General features: G+C 35.2%; 2 protein-coding genes across 7 annotated transcripts; both read right to left on the minus strand.

The window, feature by feature from the left end:
- Positions 1 to 1,424: 1,424 nt before the first annotated feature.
- On the minus strand, positions 1,425 to 8,400 carry LOC118060272 (NAD kinase 2, chloroplastic). Of its 2 annotated transcripts, none has more exons than XM_035073505.2 (8): positions 7,929 to 8,400; positions 4,960 to 6,903; positions 3,452 to 3,573; positions 3,210 to 3,351; positions 2,884 to 3,108; positions 2,563 to 2,637; positions 1,993 to 2,094; positions 1,425 to 1,908 (listed from the first exon to the last, which is right to left on the minus strand). In XM_035073505.2, exons 1-8 carry the CDS (start codon positions 8,154 to 8,156, stop codon positions 1,705 to 1,707), a joined length of 3,042 nt encoding a protein of 1,013 aa, XP_034929396.1. In that variant the 5' UTR covers positions 8,157 to 8,400; the 3' UTR covers positions 1,425 to 1,704. The 2 variants fall into 2 exon arrangements, with proteins under 2 accessions (XP_034929396.1, XP_034929524.1); XM_035073633.2 differs by having other exon boundaries at positions 4,960 to 6,895; positions 7,929 to 8,070.
- A 2,410-nt stretch (positions 8,401 to 10,810) lies between these two features.
- LOC118059977 (ubinuclein-1) lies at positions 10,811 to 18,052 on the minus strand. Of its 5 annotated transcripts, none has more exons than XM_035073164.2 (13): positions 17,542 to 18,048; positions 17,273 to 17,359; positions 17,064 to 17,156; positions 16,845 to 16,921; positions 15,242 to 15,854; positions 14,676 to 14,775; positions 14,470 to 14,579; positions 14,265 to 14,348; positions 13,469 to 13,594; positions 12,704 to 12,841; positions 12,550 to 12,597; positions 12,096 to 12,197; positions 10,811 to 11,528 (listed from the first exon to the last, which is right to left on the minus strand). In XM_035073164.2, the coding sequence occupies exons 1-13, from the start codon at positions 17,791 to 17,793 to the stop codon at positions 11,067 to 11,069; spliced, it is 2,292 nt and encodes a 763-aa protein (XP_034929055.1). In that variant the 5' UTR covers positions 17,794 to 18,048; the 3' UTR covers positions 10,811 to 11,066. The 5 variants fall into 5 exon arrangements, with proteins under 5 accessions (XP_034929055.1, XP_073260623.1, XP_034929139.1 ...); XM_035073248.2 differs by having other exon boundaries at positions 11,216 to 11,389; positions 17,542 to 18,050; XM_035073401.2 differs by having other exon boundaries at positions 11,251 to 11,389; positions 12,096 to 12,219; positions 17,542 to 18,052.
- Between the last annotated feature and the right edge of the window lie 1,961 nt (positions 18,053 to 20,013).

Consider the following 20,013-nt stretch of genomic DNA (forward strand, 5'->3'; position numbering starts at 1 on the left):
CTTTTCATATGAAATTCATAATAAAATATACATTAATTCATCAAAACTCATTTCAATTTATATTTATATTCATATAATATTATATAAACACATATTAATTTAACAAACCCATAAATTATCATAAACTCTAATAATTTTAATAACTAATTATAAAGGAATAAAACTAAAATTAGACAATAAAATAAAAAAAATAAAAAAACTCATTATAAAGCATAAAGTATAAGAAGTTACTTGTTAACTAATTATTAGTTTATGACTTGAAGATAAATTTTATAGAAAAGAAAAGGCAGGGACATTAGTTTAAAAAGGAAAAAGAAAAACTTGGATCACTTAATATCTAACAAAGAACATTAAACTTGTTAAAGTTATTTTATTAAAATTCTAATATAAAAAATATTTAAAAAAAAAAAGATTAAGGGGGCAATTGCCTCCTTTTTCCCCTATATATCTCTGCCACTGGCTATATTCCTAAGAAACAACCTTTTCACCAGACGTGTATCTGCGTAATACTATCACGTTATTTTAAGACAAAATTGGTTAATAGGGAACTAAGCAAGATGGTTGAGGGAAGTGGGGTGGTGGAGAGTCCAGCAACTCTCTCTCTGTATAAAACAACGCATACATGGATGATTGGAGACTGCAGAAACAAAGTATTGGCTTGTTTAAATGGTTATTTATTAAAAAACAGAGTGTCCTGTGTTGTAAACAAGAACGCAAGTGGGTTTTTGCACCCTTCATAAATAAAATGGAATACTTGCTACAAGATGGGTTTTTCCTTGCCCTGGTCTCCTTGAACGCAGGCTACTTGTAATTATCTCATCTGTAAATTCTCCCGTGACGCTTATTCTGAAAGACTAGAACGACGTGCATCTCAACGGAAGAAGGGCAATGTTGAATGCTTTGCTTGGTGGGTAAATTACATCAGTGGTCCCTCAAGTTTTGAGATTTTGATCTTGTTATCCTTTTGTATGTGCACACATGGCTGGATTTGATGAGCATTGAGTTTTATGAAGGGACCGCACATGACCACAAATTGAAAAAATGTGAAGGTTGCCATGCCCAAAATTTAAGTTTACGAGTTAAAATGGCCACCTTCTTAACCATAAGGGGGCATAGACGTAACTAGACCTGAGTTTGATACGATGATCAAGATCATTGATGATGCTTTAAAGATTTCTAATTTTCTTTCATCACGCAAATGGAGAGGATGCGACATCCAGATTCAAGGAGTAGCTAGTTATTACACAAGCTTCCGATACCAATCCAGTATAATATCCACTCTGCCTTAGCGCCTAGCGCTTTTAAAGTTTGTTAATACATTGTGCTTCTTACTCTCTCCTAGACATTCCAACGCAGTAATAAACAAGCATATCATATGTAATAAAATTTATTAACAGAGTATGAGCAACCAAGCATAGAGAATGTAAGTCCAGCAAGGATTGAATGATTATATTTCTACTACCAATAATCGTTGATGGTATATACTTACAATTGTCAATAACATGTTAAAAAATACAAGGAAAAAATGGCAAACCCTATCCTCATGTGGGAGTCAATGTTGGTTATGACTCATGAATAGTAATTGCTCACTTTACGTTAGATTTTCTTTGTTAATTCTAATTTACAATCTGTACAAAAATTTACACAAACCTCGATCCTGGGTAGAAAATGAAGCAGGTTTCTCTTCACTCTTCATTTTGAGCTTCAAAGGGCCTTCTGGTCTAGCCTCTCGTTCCAGTTTAGGCAGCGGACCAAGCTGTGAAACCAATCGCCTGTTTGATCAGATTTGTTGACTGTTGGAAGTGGGTGCTGGCTCATAGATATCCGGACTGAATCCCCTCTTGAGAGCTGCTGCCTCCTCTTCCCATCAAAAGAAACCCATGCATTACTTCGAGCATCCTCTGGAATCTGTTTGGTCAGCAATTATGAATCCTCTAGCTGAAGATTATAACAGAAAGAAATATAATTGCAAAATATGAGCCTTTAATTTACCTTTAATTCAAGTCTCGCAGAATCTGGAAGTATGACTGGCCTAAATGAGAGAGAATGCGGGCAGATAGGGGTAAACAGCATGCAGGGAACATTTGGATGCACCTGATCCAGTATACACATCATTACACAGATGATGATGCCAGTTGAAAGTGACCAGAAATAGCAATAACCACAGGGAATATATTTAGACCACGTTTGTATCAAAGGTTCTGAGGGAAGGGAGAGGAATAAGTCCTCAATCTTGTTTGCTAATTTTTTTTGGAAGGGAAAAATGGATTGATTGATGGAGGATTGAGATTTTCCATAACATCGTGTTATGGATTTAAAAAATGGGTGGAAGAAGAAGATGGATACATATAGCAAAATCCAACTATCATACAGCAAGCTTCAGTCAGATTTCTCAAATATATTCTCTAGCAATTCTTAAGAAAACCCTGACACATTCATACAACCCCCAAACATCATATCGAGGCTCGAAAACCTAAAATAATGTAAGAATTCTCATCTAAGAGTAGATATCTGGATGCTAAACAATACGAAATGCAAGTGACACTCAAAAGGACAATTTACCATGGAACCTCCAGCAGATGTGGAATAAGCAGTACTTCCTGTAGGTGTAGCCACTATGACTCCATCACCTTGCACCTAGAAGAAAAAGGTATTCATTAAAATAACTGCACATATATCATTGAAGATATTAAAAGTTTTTGTATGCCATGTATATGTTTAAACGTTCAGAATGTGAAATGTTCATTGCTGTTGAAAAAAAAAAATACGACTTAATATGTTCTAGGGGCCAAGATAGATAGGTTTTGCCCCTGGAGCAATAATTGAGGGCAGAATACAAGAAAGTGAGTTTGTGTCATTAAGGCATGATATTGCCCAATTCACCTTGGTTATAAGTCGGTCATGCTCATAGCATTCAATCTTAGAAAGATATGGATTAGAACCCCGATCAACAACCACCTCATTTAAGACATCAAAAACTTTCCCAGGCACTGCTTTACCATTGCGAAAGATTTCACACCGAAGGCGCATTCTAAGAGTTATATAAACACCGTCCAAGGTGTTATTCCCATGGATAACCTGTCTCAAGTCCTGCCTGTAGTCTTCAAACTGCATTAAAAAGAAAGAACAAAAGGGCAGCAGTAACGTAAATGGTTGCTTGTGAGACCATCAAAACACCATTAACAATACACAAGTCACATCAAACTTACATAATGAGAAGTCAGAAATCCAAGAGATCCAAGATTAAAGGACACAACAGGTGGAAACGCCCCTCTAAATAAATTTGATGCGTGTAATATAACCCCATCTCCTCCCAAGCAAGCCACGAAATCAACCATCTCATGAAGATCACTGCATCAAGAAATGCATATACAACCAGAGAGGCATTTAGAACATTAAAATATACATCAATGTCATTGCTTGTTTGATCTCAATTCCCAACTTTCAGTACCTGGTATCTTGACTATAAAAGGTCTGAACAAATCCAAACCCTGGAATTCTAGCAAATATGTCATGAACGTCAGGTTCAACAAGAACATTCATTTTCTCTTGGTGGTACAAGAAGGAGGCAACCTGCACATTGGACAGGAAAGCCAGTTAGAATTACTACACATGAATAAAATGATTTCAGTGGTACTCATAACCACAAAAGTTATGATAATATTTTCTAGAGTTAATCCCTGCATCAATTTTCCATTCTCATTTCTCAGGGCCAAATTCAGCACCCATTTGGCCCTGTAGGACCCGTAAACTGTTTCCCCTATAGGTATCCCTCTGCATTCATGTTCAACCAACCAGGGATAGGACAGGATGGATACTGATTTCCTTCAACATTTCCCAGGCATTGAGTTATGAACTCAATGGATAATGTTTGTCTTAAAGAAGATGTAACACAAAGAAATCAAAGGTGATGGAGAGCACAGATTAATCCAAGCGACAGGGCTTCATTTGTGTTCTTATGTTCTCATAATTTTGGCGAATATACTCTTTAAGGCTTCGTTTGAAAGAAATTTGACTCTAGAATACCCAGAAGCAGGGGCAAGTACTAAAAAAAAAAAAACATTATCCAAACCAATTCTGATAATAACTTTTTAAAAATTTTGAGAATCAGTAATTCGGACCTGAAATTTATTTGGGGTTATTCATATAAAACAAAGAAAAATTCAAGTTACCCGAATTATATGTTCTGTTTATTTATATGTTTATTTATTTTTAAAATTTAAAATTAATGGGTTGTAATTTTCCTTGAACATTATTTTTGTAGTCAAAACTTTTATTGAACCTAATTTCATCTAGTTAATTGAAAAAATTTAAGGAATTTTGGGTAAAAAAAAATTAATTGGGTGGTGAATAAAACATTTGGATAATTGGGGAGACCTGAATTGTTTGATGGGGTAAGAACATTCAGGTAAAAGGAAAAAAAATTCTGGTGATTACCCAAAATGGAAATTTTTTACCCGAATTACATGAATGCTCGCCACTACTGACCAGGAGACACTTGACTTTGGATGGATGAGACTGTAACTGCTTATGTTGATTTTCTCCATTCCACAGTGGAAATTTTCCAAATTTAGAATGAGAATTAAGAAAAACCAAAGTGAAATTTACTGGATGAAAATTCAAATAAAATCTTGATTTATTTTTTATTACTATTCAAATCCTTTGATCCCAAGAAATTTTATATGCATACAAGATTAAACAATGACTTTCTACCAGCTATAAGTAACCTTCACCTCTCTGGAACAAATGCCAGTGAGATTAGACTTTGAACAGAGAAAAAAGGAGTCATATATATATATATATAGCCAATACTCAGAGTCAAAGGTTGAACCATCAGATTCAACACAAAATAAAACTTGGAACAATATCTACACAATCATGGTTTCATAAATCACTAGAGTAACAAGAAGGCAATTTTCAGGGAATTTGGCATAAATTAAGGATATTTTTGAACAGTACCTCTTTTGCTTCTTCCAAGAGTTCTTGCCCCAGCTTCTTCAACAATAGTACTGTCTTTGGCATAGATTTCCACATAAGCATCTGTTGCTGGGTGCTAGGATGAGTGAAGGCCAGGGAAGATTCTGTAACCTGCTCTCTGGTGCAGGAGAATCCATCTGTCCGCACAAGAAACATCTCTGCTTTCCTTCTTGACTGCACCCTTACAACACCAGTTGCAGAAGCACACATGTTCCCTTCAATTGTGCTCAAGTCATCATCACTGGAGGATAAGTAAGCAACACCATTGTTTTCACCACCATCCTTGATTGATGCACATGCAAGATGCTCAGTTAAATTCTCAACCACAGTAGTAGAGACATTGTTTCCAGTCATGAAACGCCTCTCCCCTCCACTAACTACACCCATGCCTGAACCAATAGATGCATCACTGCTGCCATTCAGATGCTTGTCACTATCAGCAGGTGAGCTCTGAGGCTTTGAAGATGACATTTTACCACTGACCAATCCATTGGATCTTTTTACCTCCACGAACCTTGACTCAGGATCAGTACCATCAACTTTCTGGAATGTCCCAACACTTGCCGTTCTAGAAACATGCAACTTTTCAAACCCTTTCAACTGATAATTAGAGTATGCTGGAGGTTTGAATTTTTTACTTCTGAAAAATGAGGACATCTCTGCTTTGGAAAAGAAATTGCAAGGAGGAACCTGAGCCTTCAGAGGGTCAGCTTCCATGGATATGTTTGCAACAGATCCTACCTTGTTTTCTACCGTTTCTAATGGAATAGAATCTTGAACAGAGGCATGGACATTGTATGCCTCATTAATGCTCTGACCATTTTCATCCTTTGGGGAGACAGCTCCATTAGATAATCCATTTGAACCATGATGTTTATTCAAAGTCTCCGACGGAGATCCATTTTCCTGTCTGGGGTGGGACCCCCCTCCAATGAAGGAAGGTCCCTGCCTGCCTCCCTTTTCATTTGTATCTTGGAGTCCCTTGTCTCTCGGAGCGGTGATCAGAGATGCACTGCGAGTCATATACTGCCTCCATCTGGAGACCATAGCAGAAGTTCTCCCTACTCCTTCCCTGCTGTGGAGATAGATGGGCTTTTTGCTGCTATCTGAAACCAAAGATGCAAACTTTTCAACCTGCTCCATTGAAGGAGCTGTCCTATCTTCAACAGCAATTTTAATCAGTTCAACTTTCCCAGCCGCAATAGCATCTTCTACCACTGCTTTGTAGAAGTTATCTTTAATAATTTCTGCTCTAAGATCTACAATAGTCTTGAATCCTCTCTCCAGCAACCAATTTAAACCTTCCTCCGTTACCTGCCCACCCCTCCAAAATGCAAACTCGGAATTTTTGGAGATTATGTCTTCTCTAGAAGTGGAGAAATAAACAGCATTCCAATTTGCAAACAGCATATGACAAGGATAACCATCATGACGGGGGAACCCAGAATCATAGCATACATTCTTCAGCCTCTGCAGTTTCCTCCATACATCCAGGCTTCGATCATCGTCAGGTGTCAAAAAGTTTTCAAGAGCAACATGCAAACTCTCACAACACCTTTTCATCTCAGTCCTGAAAATGGCTAGTGGTGGAAGTTTACCCTCCATCGCACTTACTTCTGCAACCCGAAAGGAATTCATGATGGAAGATCTTCCAGAAAGAACATCTTCTCTTCCTTTGTTCAAAAGCGATAGGATGCAGCCAAGCACAGGTACTATTTTATCTTCCAATAATGGCTTTTCCTCTGACGGAAAATCATAAGAAATTTTACACTCCCCAGTCAATGGATTGCATAATGTATCCATCAATGCAGCATGAAGCCGTTCAGCTGCTCTAAATATTCTACAATAAGCCTCGACTTCTGCAATGTCCCCAGGAACTGGACCAATCCAAGGCAACTGTGATAGATCATGAGACTGGCTGATGTTCTAATTAAAATAAATCTTTGTCAGTCTATACTGTAGTTGCCTTTCCTAAATCATTAAATTACCATCTTTCTATCAACCATACAGATTAAACAAAAATTAATCTAGAATCAAAAAACAAAGGTGGAAATAATCTAATATACCTGGAAAATGAGAAAAAATGTTCTTGTTGATGCAGATAAATTGATAAAAAGGGAAATACCAACACCTTTTAGGATGTGAATGTAAAAATGCAAGAGGGTGACCACAGGCAGTGAGAAAAGATGATTATGACAGTAGAAATAGCTGGAGAGGGGAGCACAATATTAATTCCCGCTTCTGTTACCCAAACCCATGATCAAGTTTTCAAATTTGATTTTTCTAATCTGGTAGACTTCCGACAAGAGAAATTACCCTAGTATAGTATCATGGGGGTGTGACGAGTTAACCAAAGGATCTACTTCTAACTCCTTGTACACTTTTGCTATTTCAAGTCTATAACTATATTTAAAGCCTGGAATGTCTGTTGGAAAGAAGTAGAAACAGATAATCACGTAAGAAGCTCCTCTTTTTTATTGTTTCCGAGCAAAATTTTGGCTTTCTCTCACACTTTCGAAGACAAATAGCTTAACAACATTATTGTTTCAATCATGATTATACTTAGCAGTATAATTAAGAGTTACAGAATCAAGGTAATTGCAATTCTGAATTCAACAAGCATGCATAAGAAAACTCAGTTCCAACAAGTCAGCAGTTTTCCTTTTGAGAAACTACGTAAACAGACCGCGAAGTGTCAATCAAATTATGAAACTGGATCAAACTAGATAAAAATCTATTAGCTGATCCGAGAGTTTCTTCGATATAAGCATCATCAAATCTTTGCATGGGAAAGTTTCCAGGTCCCCTGGTATCAAACAATTATTTTAATTTTGCTCTCAGGAAAATAAGAGCAACGAAACTCGTTTCTCTCCGGGGCTTAAAATCGAATAAAATAAGACCAAATACACGAAGAGATCAAGAAGAATTCATAAAGTGTGAAAGAGAGTGACCTTAGAGTCCAAACCCAAGTTCACAGAGAAAGACTTGGATAACTCCGCGCTGACGACAAACTTAAGCTTTCTCTTTAACCTCTCCTTTCTCTGCAACTCAAACCCAAAACCCACCAGTTTGGTGTCTCTGTTATTGAGCTTGAAGGAGCACGAGCACGACGATAATATTCCGGTGACCGGAGATAGCCTATTCATGATGACAGGCACATGGAAGAGACATAGCACCATGTGCGTGAATTTTTGGTTGTTTTTATTTTTTCAATGGGTCTGTCATCTGTGTATAAAGTGTGATCTTTGATAGTTGAACATTATTTATTTGAGGATAATAATAATAATTGAGAAATGAGAAAAGATCGTGTTCGTGTTGTGGATATAAAATGGCCGCTCAGAATTTTGACAATTATTAAGATTTTGAAGTGATATTATTGGTGGGGTTTTGGAGTTTGTGGTGATGGAATTTTTGCCTTCTTTATTTTCTCTTTTAGAGTTCTTGTCTTGTTACGTACGGATGCTAGTTTTGTCTATGTATTATAGCTGAGCTTAATTCCTGAGATTTTTATTTTTCAAAATAATGCTTTCTCAAAATTTAAATATAAAAAAATAGTAGATCTATAATATATGTTAGTTGGGTTCAATAAATGAAATATTATTTAAGAGAATAATTCTAAAAGAAAATATCTAAAGGAAATATCTTAACCATTGAAAATATCTTAAGATGGGATGGAATAGAAAGAATTTTTATGTCGGTTATGAAGGAGTTTGTTTGTATTTATATCTTGAAGCATTTTTTTTTAATTTAATAATTTTTTTTGTTTTAAATTCATTTTTTTATATATTTTTATATCATTTTAATATACTATATTAAAAAAATTAAAATAAAAAAAATATTTTAATATATTTATAAATAAAAAATACTTAAAAAACAATCATTATCACAATATAAGAATATATCTATCTAGTTAGTTTCATGTAAAAATTTATATAAAAAATAAATTTGACTCTATCTTATCTATCAATTATCCTAATCAATTTGATTACTAATATGATAATAATTAAATATTTATATAATCATTAATTTCAGGACTCGTAAAATTAATTAAAAAATACACAAATTATTTCAAATGCTCATATTAATCTTAAAAAAATAAAAAAATATCCTAATCGAGTCTCCCATCTATTCAGATTTTTATCTATCAATCTTAGATTGTGATTGGACTCCATTTATCTCTCTCTATATGGGATGAATTTTCCTTAAAAGGATAATGCTCTATTTGATGCCCAATTGGACACGTCGTTTAAGGAAAGGAAATTATTGCACAAAAATACTCTACCCTGCCGACTTTACCCTTGTGAACTCAAAAGGAGACCTGATACTAGTGTGGAATTTCTAGGCATGTAATATCTGAAATCATATTTGTAGACATTTATAGGTAGACCTTTCCTTCGAGGACAATCAATTTGGAACGAGGAATTATTTAGTGCAAGGAAACTAAATTTTAATCTTGTTCAAGCTACGTCGTTTTTTAAAAAAAAAGTATGGAAAATATTTATTTTAGCAGGAATATTGCATGATCAACACCTGGGTTAATTTATAAAATTGTAAGAGCGGGCATCTTGATTTTTGTATGTATATTGATTACGACACGTTCCAAGAAACGTGACCGTTTATTTGAATTGAAACTTAATGGAGATCCGATGTGGGTATCATCCCTATTTAAAAACGAAAAACCTGGTTGTCGTTTAATTGATTTAGTCCTCTTTCATATTTTTCAAAAACCAATTGTCCCGTTTGGATAATTAACCTGATTTAAGTTTAGTTTTTTTTTATTTTATTTAAAAATTAATTTTTATTTTTATTATTTAACATTAACTTATTAGGCTTGAGATGAGTGACTTGTTCTACTTTTTTTTTTTTTTTTGAGGTTATCCTATATCCTAACCTAAATAGCAAATTATTAAAGTTAAGATAAGTTGACTTGAGTTTTTTTTTATTATTATTATTATCTAGTTTTTTTTATTTTTCATGGGATTTTTTAAAATTTTTTAGAGTAACACAAGTTGGATCAATTTTATTTTACTTTTATCTTTTCGAGATCTACTTCTTCTAGATGGAATTTTTTTAAGAAGATTAAATTATTTTATTTTATTATTCAACATTAAACTGGTCTGATATTGCCTCAATTTTTTTTGCACTCTTTGTTATTTCTTATTATTTTTAAAAGAATTTTTTTATGATTAAATTAATTTATCTTACCCTTCATCATTGAATTTGTTTTATATTTAACTTTCTAGTTAAGTCTAAGCTTGGAATTCAATGGTTTGTGGCTTTAAGAAATTAACCGAGATTTAGAAGGTTCACTCGAATTTACTTTTTTTTTATTTTTATTAGCTTATTTTTTCTAATTTCATACTCGGATATCTTATCTTTTTTATTTTATGGGATTTTTCATTCTCATCTTTTGTGGGATTTTCCATTCGTTTTGGAAAAAAAAAACATTTTACCTAAGTTCTTTTTTTGAGGCTTTGTTCAATATAGTTTTTTATTAGAATTTTTTGCTTTTGAATTAAAAAAAAAACATCAAATATTTTTGGTGCTTTGTTTCAATTGCTTTTGAAACCAGGCCGGCCTCAGCCTTAAGACCTTGGGGTCACAAGTCAACCATTTGAGTTGAGCATTTTGAGCATTAAATGATATATTTTGATTTTTTTAATTTTATATTTTTTTGTTCAAATATGATACCTACTCACTTGATTTTTATTTTTTATTTTGATTTTTTTTTATGAATTTGTTGCCTTAGGAATTTTTTATTTTACCATTGAACTTGATGATATTTAAGATTTTGACAGATAGCAAGAAAGGGAAAGAACTGAAGGAAAGGGGCAACGAGAACAGAAAGACTAAAACTTACGCCTCAAAGCAAGGGATTTTGCACAAGCAATCTGCATCTCTCATTTGAGATGAGATCACACTTCAAGCCACGACTCTTCAAACAACACAATTTAATTACAAAAATGGTATCGATCAGCTGGTCAGAATTGATGACGCCTGCTGGGAAGAAAAAGAAAAGCACTAACGTTATACAATCACTTCTTTGGTGTAAATATCCTAATTGAACTATCATTAAGTCAGCTCGACGGTTAGAATCTTGGAGGGGCAGATGATTGAAGGTTTAACTTTTGGGGAAGACCAGATGCATGCTTAAGAGACTTGTGTCTTTCCCCGCTAGATTGAGGATGCAACTTCTCTGAACGGGGATGAGTTCCATCCAACTCTTGTTCCGGCTTCCTCTTTACCTTCTTCTTTGGCAAAGCACCATCCACTCCCATCTTTGCCCCATCCATGGAATTGCTTGAACTTCCTTTTGGCTTCTCTTGTTTTAGCTTGTCCACTACAAGACCGTTTGCTGAAGGACTTGGAAACTGAGCAGCTGCTGCTATGGAATTGGGAACCGGCTTACGAGCTAAGGCCAAAACAGGACCAACCATATCAGTGGCCAACCTTTCTTGCACATGTGGCTGAGCAACTGAACCAGACTCAATTCTAACACCCTCCTCTTGTTTAGGAGTCAACATCTTTTTACTCTTTATTTTATCTTGATCCTAAAAATAACAAATAAAAGGGGGCGGGGGGGTCACCATCAGCATCCCCAGAAAAAAAAGCAGAAGATGCACGGGATTTCAGCGTATTTCAGAGAAAGGGCCAACAGAACTGGAGGTACCAAAAGACAATGAAAAAAAAACTCCTTCCAATAATAAGAAGCAAAGGTCCTTGAAATGATAAAACAGTACGCATCACCAATTCCACTATCTAAAATCTACAAACCACGGTAGATGGTAGATGTAACGTTCCACTGATACAGAAACCTTCACTCCACTATACTTAATGACAAAAAAAACCCCGGTGTGAGTCTACATATAGCAAATTTTAGTCAATTTAGATGGCTTTTTGGAACCCTGAAATGCCAATCACTTCATAAATCACAGCTCACCATAGCATAGTCTATTGACATGATTAGAATTGTGAATTAAGTCTTATCAATCAAGACATCGTTACAGTTCTATGAATAAAAAAAAAAGAAGCATCTAGGAAAGGGTAACTTTCATGTTTCAAATATGAGATGAGGGTCAGGGATTGGGGGGGTGGCTAGATATGAGGGCCTTGCATACCTTATTTCTGATGTACATAACCCTCCGTCTCTCTTTCGCCCTACATATTGCACGCTTGATCCCATGGTTGTCCATAAGACCACTTGGCCACAACTGAGCAAGCTGAATCACAGATGGGAATAGACTGTGAAAAGCATATCAGAGAAAAACAAAGTAGATTTTAATTAGTGTTCACATACAAAAATATCAGCACAAGACACACGTTGCCAGAGTGACAAAGAAGTTCAAGAACTAGGTGATATCAGAGCTTTAAGGGGCATATGACTTGAAGAAAATGAATACAGACTGGTCCAACCATTTAGTTTAAAAAGAAAAAAGAACCATGAAAGCTAGTATCAACAACCTGTTAGCAAAACTTTAGAAATGAGTGAGGAAGCAATTTCCCATTTCATTTAAAAATACATTTGGCAAATGAAAGCATAAAGAAACATGTACAAGGAAAAGAAAGCACAACCTCCACATATAACTTTCTGACTTGTGGACCTGAATCTTCATCCAATCCCTAGAATCATCAAAAGTCAGAGCAAAACATGAGAAAGATTGAGAAAAAGATTTCCACAATCAAAAAATAAATAAATCAAGGCATGGCATTCCGAGCAGGTATATACCTCAACAAAAAGGTCATAGAGATCACAAATTTTATCCTCCAACACAGCATCCATGCTAAATTTCTTTTTCAGGCCCCCTCTTTCATCAGATACCATTTCTTGAAAATCATCAGACGCTCCAGCTTGTTGAACTAATGCCTGAGAAATCATTGGATCAATTATACTGTATTTAAAAAGCAATAAGAGTATTCGCATGCAATAGTCAATGAACTTTCATACTTCCATCAATACGACGCCGTCAAGACAATATAAACTAATAATCGAATAAATCAAGATTTTCAGATGCCAAAGCACTACTATGGAATTGATGTATGATAAGAGAACCACTGATCAGCATTTAATATGGTCCATACCCAAAAAAGATAAAGAATGATGATTCATGCATCAAACAACAAAGATGGGTATGGAAATATGAAATAAAATGAAATAAAAACATAGATCCAAATGCCAAGAATAGAAAAAATGACCCTAAATCATATTTGAAAAGTATTTAGTGCACTTGTGTCATCAGAATAAAGGCTTTGTAAAGTAGCCTATTCCAAATGGAAGTGTTGTATATATGCAGGGGGGGGGGAGTGGGGAGAGGCCAAGATCGTAAGAAAACTACTTATTCAACTCAGTCCAGTTTCATCTACCATGGACTTCTAGGTAATAATAATCTCCAGCAAAAAGAGCATTGTACCTAAATGCCCTACGTAACACTTCTGAATGCCAGTCTGAGTGTGTGAGAGATAGAGATAGAGATACAGAGATCTATCAACATACATTAGACTCCACAGAGGGGATGCGTGTCATAATCATCTCAGCGACCTCCTTCTTTATCTGTTGAAACCTGTCATCTTTCTCCTGCTTTGCTGACAAACCTGTGTTAATCATTATTTTCAAGTTTCTCTGCAGCAAAAAAACACCAACTGCATCATGTTGTGCTCAACAAATTACTACCATGTTATCTGGAAACATTGTTTTAGGCCAAGGTGCATAAAGACAGCAACAATAACACAGACTTCATTCTCATTCACACTAACAATTACTACCATGTTATCATTTAGTCTATCATATTGCTATCACGGTAACATAGATAGCTTGATTGGCCATAGAAACTCTTCCAACAGCCAACAGATTAGGTGATGCAACTCAAGAACCAAAACAATCAACTAGTTAAGCCTGTGTTTTAGTGGTCTTGCATATCAAGGCATCTTGTTCTTGATTGTGTGATTTGATCATTCCATCTGTAAATAAACTTTCTTTCATCTAAAAAACAGAAAACTGTTCATTATATTCAGTAGTATTAAAATGAAATGTAGTGGTGACTTAAAAACTGATTTCCCAGATTCAGTTCTTCAGTATTTTCAAAACAAAAGAAGAGTGAGAGGATTTAAAGCACCAACAGCCGACTTAATCCTATATCCAAAAGGAGCAGCAACCACAACCATCTCCGTCAACTAGTTGGAGATATCACAGATGAGAATTGTGGTTGCAATCAGGAGAGGGAGGGAGGAGAAGAGGGAGAGCAATGCAGCCGTAATTAAGAATGAAGTCTTCAGTTTCTACAAGAAGATACCTTCAGTGTTCTAAGCTGAATTAAGTGACCAAGAATACTCATGAGACGATTGAGTAACTCTTTTGACAATTTTCCCTGGCTTGCCTGTTGCAACCATTGGAAAGAAAACATTTTATATTTCTTTCCAGCCTTCATGTACAACTATCAAAAACAATTAAAAAAAGAGAGAGATGAATAGGTTTAAAAATGTCAAGAATTCTAGTACCGCTAGTCTGGCAACTTTGGCAAGCTTCAGCTTTATTTCTGTAGGTAATCTTCTTTTAATTGCCTGGGCTGAGGCATCAGTCTCTTGATTTTCCACACCAGGCGGTCTTGCTGTAATTTTTACACAGAAAAAGGTTTCAATCTGCAAGGAACTTCCCCATATTGTAATCATTGGGAATGGATACTTGACAAGTATTTCAAGCTTACATTCTGCAACCATCTTCTCTAACTCCCTGATAGCCTTTTCTAGCATTGAACTTTTAGGCCTGACACTAGAACCATCCTTTCTGTGGACATGTGAAGTTCTCTGAATGGTGTTACATTCAAAATCAAATCAATAACATTGAAATATTATCAAACCACCACATAAAATGCTGTAGTTTCTGTGATGAGCAAGAAATGCAGTACATGACAAAAGCCTTTAACTACAATCTCCCAGGAATAAGAAACCATGTCAGCATACAGTGAATCTGAATGGTTCTGAAATAATTTGCACATGCATGAGAGCATGTGATAGAGACTGTTTTGCAACACCATCTTCTACTTAAGAAAGACGATTCAAAGTTGCATCTGTCTGTAAATGTCTGATGCTGTGAAGTGGATTCAAAGATAGAACATCAGGATCCTCATTTCCAGATTTGGCAGAGTTGTAATGTATGGAAATCCATACCCGTCTTTAAAATAGTGCTAAATGCTAATGTCAATATCACTTTCTTTGGCAAAAATATCTCGATGCAAAAGAAATTATAAGAGAAAAAAATATGCAAACTCACTGCTGCTTGTGCGTAAATCTTGCTGTCAGAAATATTAAGATTGAGATCAGGAAGTTCACGGACCCCATTCTTTTCTTTTAATCTAACTGATGGTTCAAGATCATCACCATGGTTTAAAGTTTTTGCTGATTGTGACTTGGGTTGCACATAAGCACTTTTTTCATGATACTTCTGATTTGAAGATTCAGAGAATCCACTTGCATCTTTAGGTTTGCTAGTGAGGTTCTTTGGCAGGACGCACCCAGTCTTTGGCTTTTCATTATCCGTTGTTTCTTCCAGAGATGCATAAGCATCTCCGTTCAAAACTTTCACGGATAAAGATGGATCCAACTTCATTTTCGTTTCAGCAGGTTTCTTTTTGGAAGAAATTCCAGGTGAATTTGATTGATTCTGGAACTTCACACTCTCATACTGCTCACTTATCATAGTCAAATTCTGAGAAAGGTTCAAAGAGTTCTTTCCAGGAGGCGGTGCCATCTTCTCCACAGCTGATTTTCCCAGCTTCACAAGTTTATTTGACATATGACCATCATCAGAATCATTAGGTGCCTTTAATAAATCTTTTCTTCTCCTTTTCTTTGGTTTCTCGTTAGGCACAACAGGAGGTTCATTTCTTGCAAAAAGGAAATAAAAGAACTGAGAAAGGAGAAAAGCAAGGCATTCTTGGTATATAAATAAGGAAATACATAAACATGAGTTCCCCCTTGATATAAATTACAGAGAAAGCATTTTACACCAAGTCCACAAGATGAAGTTTCAAAGGAGCCGGCATTGCCAAGGTATTGGTTAGCTTAAGTTCCATATGGTAACACATGGTTAATGATCATTTTGAAGTTGACAGCTGTCAGTGACAGGATTAACTGTATAATTCTTACTTCTATCATCAAGGTCGCTCAACATGTGAACATCTTGAAAGGCTGAAAATCTTTTGAATGTGGAAGTTTTATGCACCAGCAATGCTTATTTAAACTGTACAATTCCACTGTAATCACTACAATACACCTAATTCGGATATGGAGCATCTTGAATGAAGCACAATCTAAAGTCAGTTTGACAGCAGACCAGACTTTGTGCAAAGAACATCTAAAACATTCCTGACATATTGAAGCTGAAGAATCTTCTATTCTCTTCATGGAGTCAGTAATCTTGCCTGTAAGATGGTGCGAGAATTCTTCATCACACAAGTTACAAGCATAAAAAGGATTTTTCCAGATCAAACTCCAATTCAATTATGCTCCAGACCAGTCCACCTATATATCCTTTGGTGCTATATAATACCTACTAACCAGTCAGGTCAACACCGAGTAATTGAAAGGCGAGAAAGGGAGCTCCTTCTAAAAAATGCAACTATTCTGTCTATATTCTACAAGTGTTGCAAGGAGTCTCCGGTCCGATTGTTCGACTTAATGCTATCTACTGCAATAATTCAGTTGAAAAGGATCCACTTGCAATAAGATTTTTCTCAACCCTTAAAGAACAGTTTGGTGGTTTTGTGGGAAAGCAAAGACTAACCAACAGAAAATAAGCAGACAGAGCTGCTGTTCAATAAAGCAATTTGTGGTCATTGTAGTACAAGTTATGAAAAGGTTAAGAGGTAACTCACATGCGTTCCAGCTCCCCCCTGTTAACAAAGAAGCCATCATGTTTTATTGCTGAATTATCAACTTCAAAGTATTCATCCTGCAGAAGGAATATTTTAACAAACGATGTAAACCTCTTCATGCTTAAAAAAGCCCTTTGCACAATGATAGTACTAGAAGTCACAGCCTCACGGAAATCGAAAAAGGGTTGGTGAACGTCAACTACAGTTAAAGATACCAACCAGCTCAGCATCGTCAATAAAAGAATCTTCTGTATCATACTGATCATCATCAGGAGCATCCATTAGATCCTCGTCGTCGCTACTATCCTTACCCTGTAAAGGATTCAAGTCATGTTAACAAATGAAATGCCAATTGCACACAATTAGACTTTGCACCTTGAACTACAAGCAAAAAGGCAATAACATGTATGGACCAAAGTATAGCATACTGTGTAAAGACGCTCAATCTTCTCGATTACAGCACTGAAACGATTTGGAGGGGTGTCATCCTTCACTTCATTCTCGGTCACTTGTGGCTAGACAAAAATTAGCAACATCAGTAAATAACTAATTCCAGCGACCAGTCACCGGTTAACTATAATATATCCAAATACATTGCAACTTTAACTAGTAATTACGACGAATAAACACACATATGCAGTGACATGTGCACGTATAATTTTATGCGATTAAGTAGTAGAGATGGGAGGGGGCTTACTGGGGCAATTCGAGACTCGAGGTTAGGGTGGGCGTTAACGGGAGGAGGGTCTGGTGCGGCGGGTGCGGATCTACTATTGACCTTATTGGCGTCTTTCATAAGCTTTTTCCACGACACAAATGTCGTCTCTCCGGGTCGGAGCTCCACGGTGAATATTTGCCTGTCTCCTAATTTTACATAAGACGGCGTTACCCTTGACGAGGACGATTCTCCCCCGCCTTCACCACCGCCACGACGGCTCCCTTCATCCATCGAGACAGTGCAAGGTCTGGTCAGAATCCTAGGGTATGGGATTTGAGTGAGGATTGGATAATTCAAGTCTCGAGAGACATGGAAGAGGGAGAGGATTGAGGAAAGAAACCCTAGGAGAGATTTTTTTTTTTTTTTGAGAGAGAGGGGGGGGAGAGGAATAGTTGGGCGGGATGATGCGAAAACGGTTCTGGGGGGTTTAACTGAAGAGTGAAATATTTTCTGTTTTGGCAATTTTCTTGCGTTTTTCTTTCCCGAGCAAATTCGAGGGAGGGAAAGGGCGGGTCATAACCCGTTTTGATAAGTTTTGCCCGACCGGGTTATGGTATGGGGTCGGCTATTGGGCTTCAACTGATGAAAGTCCAGTGCTATTAGTCTTGAAAGCGGGCCTATGATAAACTAAAGTTCGGGACCGTTTTAGAATTACGTTTCAAATAATGTTTCTGAAAATTTAATTTTTTATTTAAAATTAATTTTTTATATTATTTTAAATCATTTTGATGTGCTAATATTAAAAATAATTTAAAAAATATATATTTTTTGATGCATTTCCAAGCAAAAAACCTTTAGAAAACAATAACTATAACATTTTCAAACACTCATTTTATATTAAAACCAAAACCAGAAATTTACTCGTGTGTTTATGTAAATTACTCAGTTTTACGGCTGGGTTTTGAATTGAGTTATGTGATTTTGTTCCAATTTCATCCTAAGATTTCACTTGGTAAGAAGTTAAAATGTGGAGAATTATTAAAGGATAAACTAGTTTTCATGTCCATGTTATGCTACGAGATACCAAAAAAATTCTGAAAATAAAAAAATATATGTTGGTTCTAGGAAAAAAAATGGTATTGTTATTAAACCTAAAAATATAATTATTTTAAAATTTATTTTTATCATGGATAAATTTTCATCATACAACAAGACTAATATATATATTTAATAAAATAAATTGATAATTGTTTATATTAATAAATGATGACAGATTTGTTAATCTAAACCGGAGACTAGGTCAATAAACTAGGATAAAAATACATATTAAGATATATAATCTCATGTAGCATATAACTTTTCAAATTGTTTTATCCAGTTATAAAATAATAGTTTTTTTAAAAAATATAAGTGATTTTAAATAATCACAAAACATGTAATTCTTAAGTCTAAAATTAATTTTTGTATTGGCGTATCTTTTTATTTATCCTGGTGAATACAAAGTTTTAAACTGAAATCATCATTTGTGTTAAAAATATAAATTTTATGATCATTAGATCAAGATAAAAAATATCAAAATGTTATGTTCATATTTTATGTGTGGTTTTAAGCTAGAAAATCATAAAATGTATTAAAATCATGTTCAAATCTATTTAAAAACTCTAAAAATTCTCCACCATCACCACCATATATACGAAACAAATAAATCAATTATTGTTTCATTGAAGTCATATTATACTTATAGATACTCTTTTTACTTCCTTTACCACCATATATCTCCACCACCAAAATTCTTTATATACTAATATGAATCTTGTGTTTTTTGAGCAGCAATCATATTTTCACCATTACCAATTTCGTTGCTCCCATGCTCAATCAGTTCATCACACAATTCTCTCACGACTCTCATACTATGGACCTGTATCTGGTTGTCACTTGTCTTTTAATGACAATCACAATTCAAATGGTGTTTATTCATGTAATTCTTCAAATTTGACTTAAAACTCATTGGTTGATTTAGAATAGTTCAAAAATCACTAAAAGAAGATTTATCATAATTAGATTCAAATTCACCATGATGATGGTGATGCTTATTTTCACCATCAATCATAACCTTATGGTCCTTAGTCAATCTAAAGTTAGGATTGGGATTCCTTTCACTTCATCCTTAGTTTATCGATCACCACATAAAAGTATAAAATTAGGTGGGGGTTTATGGACATGGTGATCGAATTGAATAAATGACGTTGCAATTAATGGTCATCGTCGAATTGATGAGAAACCCAAGGTAATCTAGTAAAGTGAGGTAGTCATGGTGCAATTGTTGGTGATGATTGTTATCATGAATTTAGAGATGATTGGGGCTAGGGTTATAGGATAACTGGGGGAATGGTGGTGGAGGAGAAGATGTTTATGGGTTGATTTTGCTAAGGAAAGTTGAGATTCTTTTTGTGTTTTGTTGTGTACAATGTATGATTTTTGATATTGAAGATTCAAATGAGATAGTATGAA

The sequence above is a fragment of the Populus alba genome, chromosome 14 (assembly GCF_005239225.2).
Source record: "Populus alba chromosome 14, ASM523922v2, whole genome shotgun sequence".
Classification (NCBI taxonomy): domain Eukaryota; kingdom Viridiplantae; phylum Streptophyta; class Magnoliopsida; order Malpighiales; family Salicaceae; genus Populus; species Populus alba.